Source organism: Hemicordylus capensis, chromosome 7 (genome assembly GCF_027244095.1).
Source record: "Hemicordylus capensis ecotype Gifberg chromosome 7, rHemCap1.1.pri, whole genome shotgun sequence".
Taxonomy (NCBI): Eukaryota; Metazoa; Chordata; class Lepidosauria; order Squamata; family Cordylidae; genus Hemicordylus; species Hemicordylus capensis.
In genome coordinates, this window is record NC_069663.1 from 12,003,826 (window position 1) to 12,019,484 (window position 15,659).

At 45.4% G+C, this 15,659-nt stretch overlaps 1 protein-coding gene across 3 annotated transcripts in view; it reads left to right on the forward strand.

Moving 5' to 3' along the window:
* The first annotated feature begins 472 nt into the window (after positions 1-472).
* WDTC1 (WD and tetratricopeptide repeats 1) overlaps positions 473-15,659 on the forward strand; it is a 36,570-nt gene continuing 21,383 nt past the window's right edge. The window contains exons 1-5 of one of the 3 annotated variants that reach the window (XM_053267394.1): positions 473-616; positions 8,262-8,410; positions 10,172-10,255; positions 13,078-13,124; positions 15,094-15,205. In XM_053267394.1, the coding sequence (XP_053123369.1) occupies positions 8,282-8,410; positions 10,172-10,255; positions 13,078-13,124; positions 15,094-15,205 (372 nt within the window). In that variant the 5' untranslated portion in view covers positions 473-616; positions 8,262-8,281. Of the gene's footprint in view, positions 877-8,261; positions 8,411-10,171; positions 10,256-13,077; positions 13,125-13,443; positions 13,580-15,093; positions 15,206-15,659 lie in introns of those variants that run through there. The other 2 variants (XM_053267393.1, XM_053267396.1) reach the window with 2 other exon arrangements.

A 15,659-nucleotide genomic window follows, 5' to 3' on the forward strand; every position in this document is an offset into this window, starting at 1 on the left:
ACATCACACCTCCACAGAGGCGTATCTAGGGAAAATAGCACCTAGGGCAAGCACTGGAATTGTGCCCCCTGTCCAAACACCTGACACCCATCTTTCAGATAATTTTACCATAATATCAGCTGAAAAATACAAGTCAAGCTCGTTCATCTTTTAATATTTCAAAAACGATTTAGCAGTGGACGTAGCCAGACCAAAATATGCTGGAAAACGACAAATTTCAGTATGCTGGGGCTCATGAAACTCATCAGGAATAATCTCAGAGAGAAGCCAAGTACTTTACTGTCCTACAAACGAGAGGCGTTTTTTCTCTCCACCTTAGACAAACTTCAACTCCCAGAATCCCCTCTCGGCCAAATGAGCCCGCCCCTTTCCCTCTTTACGTCCTCTAGTGTGAAGATTGGCCCGAGCCGCCCACCGCTTGGCGGAGTCCCTTTGGACACAACGGCCGTCACTCCTCACACGGCCAATTAGACGTTTAACGTCTAGGGAGGGAAAGCTATTCTCGAAGTGCGTCTGCGCCGCTCGCGCGGCGTAAGGATTGTGGCGGAGATAGAGGATGGTGGCGCAGGTAGCGTCGCGCAGGCGCGCTGCTGGGTGAAACGACGGAGGCAGGGGGGTGAGTGAGAGAGGAGGTGTTTGCTCGAGCCCTAGACAGCTGGAGGGGATAAACAGAGGAGGGGGCCGGGGAGGGCTCGGGTCCCAGCCAGGCCGGGGCTGCGAAGCCTGGCGAGCGGCGCAGGCTGCCTCGCAGCCACTCGTCTCCTGGAGGGGCCCCTGCTCTGGCACGGGGGCCGGGCCGCCTCCCTGCATGGAAGTTCAAGGGCTTCGTCCACTCGCTGCTGCGGCTTCTGAGCCTGCTCTGAGGAGGCCTGACAGGTAACCAATCTCCTCCAGCCGTGTCCCACCCTGGGAGGGGGGGGAACCTGCCCCCTCCCCGCTCCGTCTTCCCGTGGCACGTGATACCCCCCCTTGTCTTGCCCCATAACCTATTGCCCCATAAGCTGTGTTCTCCTTCTCTTCCCCCTCTCTTGAAGTCTGTCTCTTCCTAACCGATTCCATAGAGGTCTCTGAGTAACCGTCATTATTATTATTATTATTATTATTATTAGTAGTAGTGGTGGTGGTAGTATTGTTCAATGCAAACTGCTTTGAGAACTTTTTTTTGGTGAAAAACTATATAAATAATAGAAGTAAGAAGTAAGCAAGCTTGCTCCAAGGAGAGAAGCATTCTCTTGTTGCTGTTCTAATTGTGCATTCTAAAGTTTTGCGTCCATTGCCTTGCAGCTCAATAGCTCAAAAAGTGGGGTGTAAATCAAATAAATACCTCTCTTTCCTCGTATGGGCAGAGGAAGCTGCTATATACTGAGTCAGACCATTGGTTTATCTAGCTACCTATACTGACCTGCAGCTCTCCAAGGTTTTGGGTAGGGGTCTCTCCCAACTTTTCAAGTTTACTTACTGGAGATGGGAATTGAACCTGGGACTCTTTGCATGCAAAGTAGATTCTTTACCTGTGAGCTACAGCCCCATTCTTCCCCCTTTTCAAAAGTGTCCAGTGGCATCTGAGTGACTAACAACAAATTTATTGTTTCAGAAGCATTCATGGACTAGATAGAGCCCATGTCGTTGAACTAGTCTAATCCACAAAAATTTATGCCAGACTTTAATCTATTAGTTTTTCATGTGTTGCAAGATCCTTTCTTTCATTAACGCCCCCTTCCTGGTACCTAATGACTTAAGGACTAATACTCAAGTTTGCTTAAAACAGGACAGTTTGTTAGAGGTATGCCCTGCCATTTGATCTAAAAATTCTCAAGGCAGTTTACAGTGGACTGTAACAGTTTAAAACACACATGTGTGATTTGTAGTTATTCCTCTTATATCTTCTCCTTTTGAACATTGAAAAAGTTCCCCTTTTTCTTGAACAAGCTTTCAGCATTACCCTGGCAGTCAGAGGAGGCAAGGGGGTGGGTGGGTGTGTCTTCAAAAGCTTGTTCTTCTGAATTCAGAGGAGTGATTCTAAATGTGTGTATGACCCAGAGTAATCGGTTAATCAAGAATAACAGTTTGAAGTAGAAGTGTGTGTGAAGTAAAAGTCTTCTGTGTGAAAACAAACTGCTGTCTTTCTGTTATTATATTGCCTTTTAAAAATCTCTTGTTCATGCCACTGTGCCTCCTTTTTCTCTTGCTGTGTTTACCACCTCTTTGGTCAGGAAATTGGCTTTTCTAAACCCCCTGATAAGTAGTATTTCCTCTTATCCTATGATTAAGTTATACAGTTTTCATGTGCTTCGTAGTAAGTATCTGGACAGTTAGGCATTCAATGTTCTTGGTATACTACTTTTATGGATGAGAAGTGAGGCAGAGAAGAGAATAGCATCTTGCCCAGAACCACTCAGTGTGTTTGTGGCTATAAAGAGTTTCCCACAAACTCCTGTCTTCTAGTTTCCATTGTTGCTGTTTTCTCTGCTCCCTGACTGATGATCACTTCATACCCTGCTTCTTCTTTCTAAGTTGCTGGTCAGGATCATACCCCTTGTATTCCTTGGTTTGAATGTGGATCGGCTTTTGTTGTCAATTTGCACGCATACATGCACTTTGGGGCTTATATTGTCTCTGTGCAATGCTTTGTGCTATGCATGTGGCCATTGGTGCGTGTGCAAAGCTGAGTGCCACATTTGTTTACCAACATCCTTCTGTAATTTGCCTTAAAAATCAGCCCTGTAACTGCTTTTTAACTGTAAGCAGAAGTGTCTTTGTAAAAATAGATACAAAATCCTGTTGTTCATATGTGCAACTCAGCATGCTAGAGTACGCAATGAATAGCTCATGTTCATTCTGGAAGCCAATCTAGGTTGAATTGGTATATGTTAAATGGGGCCTTGGCAACCTTTCTTTGAATCTAGGAGCCAGGCAGTAGACACCTGACAAAATTACCTGACTTAGTGACTGACATTTTGGAGTGGTAAATGGGCTTCTCTTTATCTCCTTTACAAGTAACAGAACAAAAACAGGGCTGCCTGGGCCAAATAAAGATTTTTATTAAATAACTCTGCCTCTCAGTATCCTAGTCTAGGAGCCATGACTCCCTGGTGTCTGGGATTTGTCAAGCCCTGTGTGTGTGAATGAATGAATGAATAGCTTTATTACAATCACTGATCAGTTATATATATGCAAACAGATGAAACTGCATTCAGATAAGAATTAAATCATACAGAATACACCAAGGGCTGGAAATTAGTTGTTGACAGATCTTAACAGCAGTTGCACAAAATTTGGCAACCTGTAGGTGATAGAAGATTTCTTAGCTGCAAGAAGGAGTATGGTGTAAAATTCAGCAGTCTGGCCAGGAAAGCGTGATAGCAAGGGAGAAATAAGACTGCACCGGCTATCATTATAAAAAGGACAACACAGCAGCACATGGTGGACAGATTTGACTAGGAATGTGCACAGAGCCAGGCGAGGGAGGCTCAAAGGTGACGGTGCTGCTTTAAGGACGGGGGAGGGTGCACTTACCCTTCCCGCCGCTCTTCCCCTGATGGCACTCCGTTTTCATTAAGTCCATCAGGGCGGCAGCGTACCTCCCTGCTGCCCCGTTTGCCACCATTTACCGGAACTAGCCAGAAGTATCTGTTATGTCTGCACGCCCTGGTGCGCACACATCACATCCACTGTGCACCTGCGCCCGCTGTGTGCGCGTCCACACAGGCGCGGCAGATACTTCCGGCTAGTTCCGGTAAATGGAGCGGCAGGGAGATATGCTGCCTCCCCGATGGACTTTCATAAAACCGAGCACCGGCGGGAGAGGTAAGTGCACCCTCCCCCACCCTTAAAGCAGCACCCCCTGCCTTCACACTGGCCGGACCACCTGCCGTTCGAACCGGTTCCATGCACATCCCTGGATTCGACCTTACCTGAGCTACAGGGGCAAAACGGACTGGCCAGAGGGGTTTCCAGAAACCTTCCAGATAAAACTGCTGATGGTAAGGCATCATGAGGAGTACCCTGTGATGGCTTGGTAAAGAAAGGCACAATAGGTAGCTAGCAGGTTCCCAGTTAAAGTCACCAAGGCACCCTCTTATGGTCTCTGGGATAGAGCTTAAATCATTCCGATGTTCAGTGTCCAAGACCCTCTGTCTGAGGATCACCTCGGCTTGATTGTAATCTGGTAATGACAAATCTTCAGTAGAAAGTCCAAGTGATGACAGTTTACTCATCAGTGCTCATGTCCAGGTAGATTGAAACCTGTTGGCCAACATAAGAGGGATCAATCCCAGAGAGGAGAAATGGATTCTAAGCCAGTATTAAAATCCATGCTTTTGTTTCCACCCTCTGGGGGCCCATTTCCAACCTCAGCACTGTTTTGGAGATACACCGAGAGCCGTGAATACTGCTGTAATAAGCTTAGATTGGATTATTTCCAATGGCCTATACTTAGGGTAGGTTCCCAATTGTGCACCATACAAAAGTTGGGCCAATGATTTAGCAGCAAATAACTTTAACTTTTGTTTTAAACAAGCAAATATTGCAAGGTGCTGCATTTTGTACTTAAGAGAGCACCTTCTGTCATGAACCCGGTCGCCTATTAAGATCATCAGAAGAGGTCCAGTTACAGTTGCTGCCAGCTCGTTTGGTGGTAACTCAGGACTGGGCCTTCTCTGTGGCTGCGCCAGGGCTTTGGAACACGCTCCCTTCTGAAATAAGAGCTTCTAATGTGTTTTTATCTATTATTATTTTTATCTCTTTATGAATTTTAAATGTTTTATATTTTATATTATGTTTTAATTCTATACACTGCCTAGAGATTTCTCTATTAGGTGGTATATACATTCAATAAATAAATACTTAGTACAGAATTCTTTGTGTGTTCATGCAGAATTTTGGAATTCTCACAGTCCAAGTAACAGGATGTGTGTGGGGTTCCCTGCTTATGTCGAGAAAGGCAAGGCTGTTGATTTTGGCTTGCCAACTTTGTTTCCTTAATTGCTGAACTGTCTCTGCTTTCCTTCTCCCTTGCCTTGGGCTTGCCTATCTCTTTTTTCTTTTTCTTTCCTCCTGCTAAATTTTTAACCAATTTTCCCTTCTGGATATCTTTAAGTTTGCAAGGCAATAACTTTAAGAGGAAAGCAGCATGGAATTTGTATGAGTAAAAATATTTGTAATCGTAGTCATGTGCTAATGTTGTTGAGTGGTTGCTCCGGTGAGTCCCAGTGTGTACAGTCCAGAGGAAGGAAAGCGTTCAACACTCCTTAAGTAGCATTTTGTGTCAGTGGGACTCGTGCATTCCTAACTTTCTCCCCAACACATATGGAGCAGGCAAAAATAGTCTCTGGAAGTATTTATCATACAGGACTTTTCCCCCTTTAAAAATGTTAAAACTTCCTTGGCAGAGGAAATGAATAATTCTTATATGGCAGTAAAAAGTTGAATTGATGATCAGAAGCCCTGGAAACACCGCTCTGGTTTCTGAGTCTTTATGTGTGTGTTCAGTGGCTTATGCATATATAAAAGGGCTGGCTCAAGCTTTGGAGGGTGGGGGGAGGGCTCAAGCTTTGGCGAGGGAAGGGGCTCAGCAACCTGCCCTCCCTGTGGTTTGTGATGGGTCTTACCATGGCAGGTGAGGAAAGAGAGAGAAGGCAAGACAACCGTGACTCTTTTGGCCAATAGAAACATTCCACCATGACTGCAGAAAGGCTATGGGAGCAGAGCAGGGATGAAGAAATGTTGGCTCAGTTTATCAGCCAGACACAATATTTTATTCGTCAGATGATTCCTCAAGCTATGTAGGTTAATTGCTTGCCAGGACTCTTTTCACGCGTCAAGCATCATTTTTTACTCATCACAAATCAGTAGACTAGTAGATTTCTTCAGCCCTGGAGCAGAGGTGGGCCATACTGAGCCCTACTGAGGGCCTGGGCCCTCGGCTGTTGCCCAACAGTGCTGATACCTGACATAACCAATGTATAAACTGAATTTGTGTTAATCTTTGTAGAGACACAAGGGCACTGAAAAATGCTATTTGTTTGCAAGCTGTATGTCCCAAGCTTTCCAGAAGCAGAAACTGGAAGCTGTTGCGCAGAGGAGCAGAGTGTTCCAGTGGGATGGGAAATGCTGATGGTTGATGTATCCATAATTTGAATTCAAATTGCAGAACCTGGTTGAGCATGAAACAGTGCAGCATTGCTGAGATGGGCTCAGTTTATTATTCTGAGGAAACAATTCTGCTTTGCATGCAGAAGGTCCCAGACTCAATCCCTGGCATCTCCGGGAACATAGGAATCTGCCTCATGCTGAGTCAGACCATTGGTCCATCTAGCTGGGTCTTTACACAGACTGGCAGCAGCTTCTCCAAGGGTGCAGGCAGGAGTTGCTGTCAGCCCTCACTTGGAGATGCTGCCAGGAAGGGAACTTGGAACCTTCTGCTTGCAAGCAGGCAGATGCTCTTCCCAGAGTGGCCCTTTCCCCGGAGGAGAATATCTTACAGTGCTCAAACATGGAGTCTCCCATTCAATTGCAAACCAAGGAGGACCCTGCTTAGCAAAGGGGAGAATTCATGCTTGCTACCAGAAGTCCAGATGGGAAAGACTCCTGCCTGGAACCTTGGAGAGCCATTGCCAATCCAAGAGGACAATACTGAGCTAGATGGACCAAGCGTCTGACTCGATATAAGGCAGCTTCCTGTGTACCCCCTGTAGCCAAATGCCTAGTGTTGTGCTATTGGCAAGAGTGCCGGACTTGGACCAGGGAAACCTAGGCTTAAGTTCCAACATAGCCTTGAAACATACATGAGGCAGTCACTATCTGTCAGTTAACCTTCTATGCTGGGCCATCGTGAGACTAAAATGCACGTATGCTGTCTTTAAGCCTTTTGGCGGAAGGTTAGAGTACTAATAAATGTCATCAGTAAATGTAGTCAGTAAATAAATTATTTACCAGTTCTGGTCCCAAGTATCAGCCCCATAATAAGGATAGTTGTTATATCTGACCCAGACTCCTGGTGGGCACAACTGCAGCATTTGCAAGCATTAAAGCCTTGCATTAATTGGTATCTTCCTTGATAAGTTTTCCCCTGCCATTCATTCCAGCACAGTAGTTGTGGAAGGAAGCTGCCATCTCCCCAGAGTCTCTAATTTGCTTCAGTTAACTTTCTCTAGAACATCTGTTCTGTGCAGAGAACAGCAGAGCATAATTTTAGGGATGGAAAATATTCCAGGTTCCTTGATCCTTTAGAAACAAGCATTTCACAGGGCTAAAAACCCAATTCTTAAGAATCTGCTGTATCATGTTACTGGACATCCAGGTACTTGAGATTTTTATGTTTTGTTTGTAGGCGCTAGTGTGTGTTAGTTTTTGACTTTTGTTTTTGTTTCCTTTCGATAATAAAGTACTCTGTCAGACCTTGACAAATCTTTTTTTGATCTATCAGCCAGCCCAAAAATTTGGAAGCAGACGATGGACTCCTGACAAAATGATCAGCCTTAGTGACAGACAATGTGGAGTGGGAGGGTGAATGGGCTTCTCTTTATCTCTTTTACAAGTAATGTACTTTAAAAGGTGGGGGGGGGAGGCTACATGGTACAAATAAGGATTTTATGAAATAACTTTGCCTCTGAATATCCTAATCTAAGCACCATGGTTAAACTTCAAGGCGCCATGGCTCCCTAGCGCCTGGGATTTGTCGACTAGGGATGTGCTGGCTCACATTTGACTGAACTTGAATGCTTAGGTCTGTTCCAGGCTTTGTCTGTGAGGATGATGGCCCAGAGTTTTGTGATACTTGAGGTTCGAAGGTGGGATGGATGGATGGTTCGAATGCCAGATGGATCATTTGATTATGTCTAGCTTGTTGTCAGAAATACTAGAAGTCACTCCCTTTTAGGAGAAAGTTCCTGATTTAAATTATACCTTTAAATCTGTTGTGTGGTGGAGGGTTTTTTAAAAGGTTCTTAAAATTTAAGATTAAGAATAGGCTGGCAAAACAGGTGTACTATTTGGCCTGTTGATTGACATGAATGGAATAACTCCTTGGCTAATGCAGCAAATTAAGGCTGGAACTTGATTGAGACAGCTGGGCCTTCTCCTAGAAGGAGGAATGTATTTATAGGTAAATTTTACGTGTGTAAAATGTATTTTGCAAGTCAAATACTTGGAGGGAATGGTTAAATGTCTCAGGCAGTTGGGGAAGGGTTGCTGGAGATGCTGCTTAACTTCATGTATAAATGACAAGCCTTTCCACACACCCACTCCCTCTTTGACCACAGGTAATTTCAATGCCTTCTCTATGGACATGAACTCTACTGGAATGCTTGGATGCACAGCAACACCTCCACTGGCTTGCGTTTGTCAGCCCTATTGTGAGAAGATGGCAAAAGCAAATATTACTAGAGACCTCATCCACAGGCAGCTCAAGGTGCATCTTTTCCTAAAGAATTCTTGAATTGGGTCTGCTTACTGGGGAGGAGAGAAGGAAGAAGTCGTTCAAAAAGCCATACTGGGACAATGTGATGTAGTATATTAGCAGAGGTAACATCGGTATCATCTCCTAGGACTCGGGCACAATTCAGGTGTCATGGCCAAGCCATAATTTGGCAGTCTGGAAAGTACTCATGTGCAAGAAGAGGAGGGAGCACACTCTTCCCCTCTTGCACTTCTCTATTGCCTTAACCATAGTTTGTGATTGTGGCTAACTGGGGGAAACTATCATTACTGCCAACTGCAGTCTGCCTCCAAACCAGAATCAGAAGCCAGCTGAATGAGTCTGATTCTGGTTTGAAGGCAAGCTATGGTTACTACTAACTGGAACATAGGAAGCTGCCTTATACCTAGTCAAAACGTTGGTCCATCTAGCTCAGAATTGTCTATACTGACTGGTGGCAGGAGTCTTTCTCACCCCTCCCTGAAGATGCTAAGGATTGGACCTGGAATCTTCTGCATACAAAGCAGATGTTCTACCACTGAGCTACAGCCCCATCCCTTACAGGGAATACCTTACAGCTGATAGTGCTCACATGTAGTGCGCGTGCGTGCTGTTGCACACAGACGCATTGGATACTTCCGGTTGTATCTGGTCAAAGGGGGCAACAGGGAGGTACGCTGCTGCCCTGATTAACTTTTGAAAAAAGGAGCACCAGTGGGGGAAGAGCAAAGGGAGGGGTAAGTGCACCCTCACTCACTCTTAAAGCAGCAGACCCCACCTCTGCCGTTGAACCAGTGGACCAGCCGCCTTTTGAACCAGTTCAGAGGCCCATAAAGGGCCTCCAAACCGGTTCCGTGCACATTCCTATCGTGAACTGCTACATGTGTAATCTTCCTAGTTATAGAAAATCTTCTAGTTTTCTGCTATTGCTCAAGAGAGGAAATCTTATTAATGTGAAGTTTTGGCAAAGAGGAAGCAGAACTGAGTTTAGTGTTTTGTCTGGGTTGCCTCCAAGCTCAGAGTCCTGCAGTTCTGATAAATGTAGTGTTACATTTGTCACAGAAGGTAATATGAAGTCTTTTCTGCACTGCAGCTAATAAAGTTGTTGGGAGAAAGCCGTGCACAGCATAATGTGGAAATGGCAATGCAAAAGAACTTGGTTTCTAATGCATATTGTGCACACTGTTTCTGACATGTTTGGTGATCTCCATATTAAAAGAAGCAGCCCAAGAATTTGACTTTAAAAAAACACACATGTTTTATATACGCACAGCTCTCAAATCCATTGTTTCCATGATCTCATAACAGCAGAGCTGGATTTAGGCTCCCCATATTGATCTTGGAAAGCTTTCCCCCCCCAAAGTACAAAGTACTATGGAACCTCCAGCTTCAGAGACAGTCTGCTCCTGCATATTGCCTACCAGGGAGCAGCAGCAGGAATACGAATATGATGGATATTTATTTACTGCTTTTCAACAAAAGTTTCCAAAGCGGTTTACATAGATTTAAATAAATAAAATGTCTCCCTGTCCCCAAAGGGCTCGCAATCTAAATAAACATAAGATAGACACCAGCAACAGCCACTGGTGGGCTGCTGGGCTGGGGATGGGTTGCTGTCTTCAAGCGCTGCTGGTAGATTCCTGGAGGCATCTGGCTGGCACGGTGGGAAGCAAGATGAGATTTCTGGATTAGATGGTCTGATCTAGTAGGGTGATTTTTACATACTTAAGAATGATTGTCGTTTGCTCTTTACAGGAGAAGGGTGCCCTTAGCTTTGAACGACACTATCATGTCACCGACCCATTCATTCAGCGCCTGGGCTTGGAGGCAGAACTGCAGGTAAGTGCCCAGTGCCGGAAATATGGAGATGCCTGTCTGTTCCCTGATAAATAATGTAGACTAAGGGTTTGCCCCCTATGGTATTCCAGATGTTGCTGAACTACAACTCCCATCATCCCTAGCTATAATTCATTGTGACTGAGGATAATGGGAGATGTAGTTCAGCAACATCTGGAGTACCACAGGTGACGAAGGAGACCACCCAAGTTTTACTGCAGACCTGCTTTTTCTCCTAGTAGGGTTGGTCTGGTTCTTCTGATAAGCTTTGCTCTACTTTCTGGAATGATTATCCAAGGAATTGGTATGGTGGCACTGAAAAGCTCGATGGACTTGCAATAAAATATCAGAGTATTCTGCCAATTTGAATTGCCAGATACAAATACAAAATAATAAAAAATAAATAAAAATGGAGCGTGACAAATGCTTGAAATAGAACCTCACGAATTGAGATAGTGACATCCAGCCAGGTAGTTGAAAATTGCAGGCTTGTTTGTAGTGCTTCAGAATGCTTCTCTGACATGACCTTGGTAAGCTATAAGACTCCTTTGAGGTGGGTCAGTAGCATGGCACAGGGTATTGCAGGTGTGAGCTCTGGATCACAGTAGCTTGAGGTGATTTGAACTGGGGGCTTCCTTGTTTATAGGTCAGTTTTCTGAACCAATACACCACAATACCGTGTGCGTGCACACCAGGGTGGTGTAGTGGTGAGTGTTGGACTAGGACCGGGGAGACTTGAGTTCAAATCCCCATTCTGCCATGAAGCTCACTGGGTGACTCTGGGCCAGTCACTTCTCCCTCAGCCTAACCTGCCTCACAGGGTTGGTGTGAGGATAATCATAACTATGTACACCCCTTTGGACTCCTTGGAGGAAGAGTGAAATATAAATGTGTGTACTCATATTTACCCAAATAGAAGACAACCCTGAATTTAAGGCAACCCTCTAAAAATGTAGGTTATACCTAAATTTACCCCAAAGGAATAGCACTTTGCATGTAAGATGACTCTCCCCACAATGGCTCCAGACAAATTTCTAATATAAAAGAACTTGGAAAGAACCTAGATTTGGATTCAGGTAAATATAATATATAAACATTAAGGGGCGGAAAGTGAATAGGGAGTTGGAAAGCCCCCACTTCAGATATCCCCTTTACCATAAAACTCACTGAATAGCTGAGGATGAGCTGCTGTTTCTTTGGCCCTAACTCCTCACATATCCCCATATAAGCAGATATAATAACAGGGCTGTTCTATAATACTTTAAGAATGCATGTGAAGTAAACAAACAATGCAATATAGATGGCAAGGATGAGGTTTTCAAGTGAGATGCCTTTCAGAACTGTGCTTTCACCAAGGGATGGAATAACGAGTTTCACAAAACAGTAAGCAGAGCATAGTCAGAACTGTATCACGTGTAGCTGCGCTCTCAAAGCAGGACAGGTGCTGGGATTCATAACCTAGTTTCTGAAATGTTTCCTAGTGTAACAAATTCATCTCCTTGTGAGCCGTTTCACCTTATTTCTCTGAAATGCCAGTTTGCTTCAGTCATACATAACGCTGGAGAGAAGATCTGGCCACCTTTGTCTTTTAACCCAGTTTTCCCTAAAAGATTAGTACACAGTTATTATACTGACTGAGGTTTGTGGATTACGGGCATGTTTCCTTGTGCACAGCAAGATCTTGGCAGGAGCCTCTGACTCGACTACCATATACAGAGGCTAGATCTTGATAAGGGCCAGAGCAGATACGTGAGTGGCACGCATGGCCTAACTTGGGTAATGTTGAATCCCTATAAAAGTGGGTAGGAGTGGCTTTCAAGTGCATTGGGGCAGGTGAGAGGGTAATGCTGAGCCTGACCTCTCCCTGTTTTTCTGCTGGTGGGATTCAGTGACAGGAGGATTGCCTGCCCAAGAAAAGAAAGCCCACTAGGGACAGATGACTTCAGAGCAATAGTTGAGCACTCTGCCTGCTCTAATGTTTAAGCTGCCCCAACCCTCACTCTGTAGGTGGCCCCATTCTTGACACATGTGTCTTCTGCTGTGGCATCTAGCTTGATCTGAAGCTCTCCTAGAATGTTTTCCTTCTCTCTCTAATGTGAGCAGAGGCTGCTTCTTGTGCCTTTCAAGTTACTCCTGTTAATTGTACATAATGTACAAAAGTTAGGAGCATGGGAAGCTACCTTCTGCTGAATCAGACCACTGGTCCATCTGGCTTGGTATTGTCTACACTGACTGGCAACTGCTCCCCAATGCTTTAGTCGGGAATCTCTCCCAGCCGTACCTGGAGGTGCTGGCAGAGACTGAACCTGGGACCTTCTGCATGCAAGCAGATTCTTGTACCACTGAGCTATAGCACCATCCTCTAAAGGGAATATATTGCAGCAAAGAGCGCTCACATGTAATCACCCACCCAAATGTATGCTAGGGCAGAACCTGCTCAGCAAAAGAGACAATTTACGTTTACACAGCAACTAGCCTCAGAATTGATAATGAAGACATTGCAGTGGTGGATAGCTTCTGCCTTTTAGGATCGACCATCAACAGTAAAGGATCCAGCAGTCAAGAAATACGCCGCAGACCAGCACTTGGTAGGGTTGCCATGAAGGCCTTGGAAAGGATATTTAGATGCCGTGACATGTTTACACCTACAAAGATTAGAATCATTACTACTGTGACTGGAAGTCCTGAGGCCAGGAGAGAGCAAGAGAATTTTAAAATGTCAAGGAAAATTGGACCTATTGAACCGGAGTATACCGCCTCCGCCCCCCATGGAATTTTCTGTTAAATCTAGAATCTGTCTGATGTTTCTCCCTCTTCTTGTTCAGGGTCACACTGGCTGTGTCAACTGTCTTGAATGGAATGAAAAGGGAACGTAAGTATTTCTGATAATTTAGGATGAATGAATTCATAGCATAGCTTGCATCCAGGACAGAATGGAGGGGGTCCTGTAAGTGGGGTGGGTAACTGGCTTTATGCTGGGTTGCTTTCCCATTTGCTCAGCCAAATGGCCCGTGTGCTCTCTAGAACCCTGGGGTGCTCTGTTTGGACCCTGCTGAAGATGTTGGACTGCAGCTCCCATCATCCATGACCAGTCTTCCCTGCAACTGGAATCCCCAGGTGGTGTTGACTACAATTCCCAGAATTCCTAACTGCAGTGACCTTTGGCTGGGGATTGTGGCAGTTGTAGTCAACAACTTCTTGGAATCCCCGTTACAGGGAAGATAGTCCCTGACTATTGGCTACTGTGGTTGGGTATGTTGGGAGCTGCAGTCAAAAAAACAGCTCAAGGGCCCAAGTTGTGCAGGCCTTCTATAACCCATTTCCAAGGTAATATTTTTTAATAGTGTTAAAATAGATTTGGCAAACTCATGGCAGACCTGTATGGTGATAGGTAGTTGCCACAATAGCAACACAGGGCTACAGCATACTTCCGAACACCAGGTGCTGGGGGCAGTCAAAAGTAGACATCAGCCTAAGGTTCTGTTCATGAATTTCTGTATTTCTCTGGCATGCTACTGTTGAGAGAGGATGCTTGGCAGAGCAGGACTGATCCAGCAAGGCTCTTCTTACATTTGTGTTAATTCAGAACAATGCTATGGCATTCAGGAAAGGGCTAAATACTGCCAGGTAGGCGGAGTTATGCTGAGCGTGTAACGCTGTCAGCCACATAAGTTGAGGACTGCATAGTAAAACTTGGTGGACAGGTTCAGACATCATGCAGAACAGGGGCTTATTTTAAGTAAGGTCTTTCTATTACACCACAGATAATTGCCAAATCTCTGTCTCACCATATCATGGTTTGTTCAGGTCGTGCCCCTTCTCCTTGCCTCCCATGACCTAGGCTTGCCTCTCTATATGCAAGAACATAGGAACCTGGGCACATGGGAAGTTGTCTTAGACCTAGTCAGACCATTGGTCCATCTAGCTCAGTATTGTCTACACAGACTGGCAACAACCAGGGTTTCAAGCAGGAATCTTTCCCAGTCCTACCTGGAAATGCCAGGGAGTGAACCTGGGACCTTTTGCATACAAGTACGTGCTCTACCACTGAGGGGAATGTCATACAGCAGACAGTATTCTCATGTCACCCGTCCAAATGCAAACCAAGTCAGACCCTGCTTGGCAAAGGAGACAATTCATGCTTGCTACTGCAATACCAGCTCCCCTCCTGAACCCTGTAAGGGTGAAATTATTGAAACATACCAAGATTTAACCACTACTGTGGATTTAGACATCATGCAAGACCATGGGTAGGATGAACTAACCAACTTCAGACCTTGGGTTCAGATTGTGGTTTGACTCCCAAGAGTAAACCACAGTTTATCAAGTGGTGTGGGTTCAGATATACAAACTAGCCACAAAATAAGCCATGCTTCTACACCATGTCTGAACCTGCTAGGAGACTGGCTGTAAGTTGCAGCAAGTGGGCTACATTTCGGCATGAGAACTGTAAGATTGGTTGGTGGGATAGCTTGCTTGTGATTCAAGCCCTTGTATGCCCCTGGGGAAAGTATACACAGCTCTATTAAATGTCTGTGGGAAGCTCACCTGGCCAAGGGCACAGTTTCTATCAAGGGCTTATGGGGCCCAGTTGTCAGATGGCCATTGGTAGTTGTCTTGCCTTGTTCATGTTGATCTAGCTTGCAGAACAGTGGAATCGGCTTCGCCTCCTGAGTTCCCCACTGGACTCTGTAAACATAGGTTGCACCTAGTGTCTAAGTAGTGCTTGTATCTGAGGACTGATCACAAAAGACTGTGGAGAAAACTGTAAGATTCGAGTAGCTCTTGCAAATGGTCAGTGCAACCAGACGTGTAATGCTTTTTCTCCTTGGATTTCTCAGCTTGTTGGCTTCTGGCTCGGATGACCAGCACACAATTGTGTGGGATCCCCTACACCACAAAAAGCTCCTTTCAATGCACACAGGGCATACGGCAAACATATTCTCTGTCAAGGTGAGTGGACTTCAGGCTAGATGGTGAAAAGGAAAAGCCAGCTAGCCTCTGAGCCAGTGCAGTTTTGTAGCCCTGAATAGTCAAAGCTGAATTCATGGAGGACAGGTCTGTCAGTGGCTACTGGTCTTGATGGCTGTAGGCTACCAAGCTGAGAGGCAGGATGCCTCTGAATACTCGTTGCAGGGGAGCAGCAGCAGGAGAGAGGGCATGCCCACAGCTCTTGCCTGTGGACTTCTCAGAGGCATCTGGTGGCCACTGTGGGAAAGAAGATGCTGGACTAGATAGGCCTTGGGCCCGATCCAGCAGGGCTGCTGGAGCCCACTCCAGCAGAGCTGTTCATATGGATAATCCACACAGCCCCTCAGGGCCCGTATGGAGTTAAGTTTCCTCCTCACTAACTCCCTCCTGGAGGGAGGCCTCTTAAAGACCACTGAGTCCTGCTCCATTTCAGTGC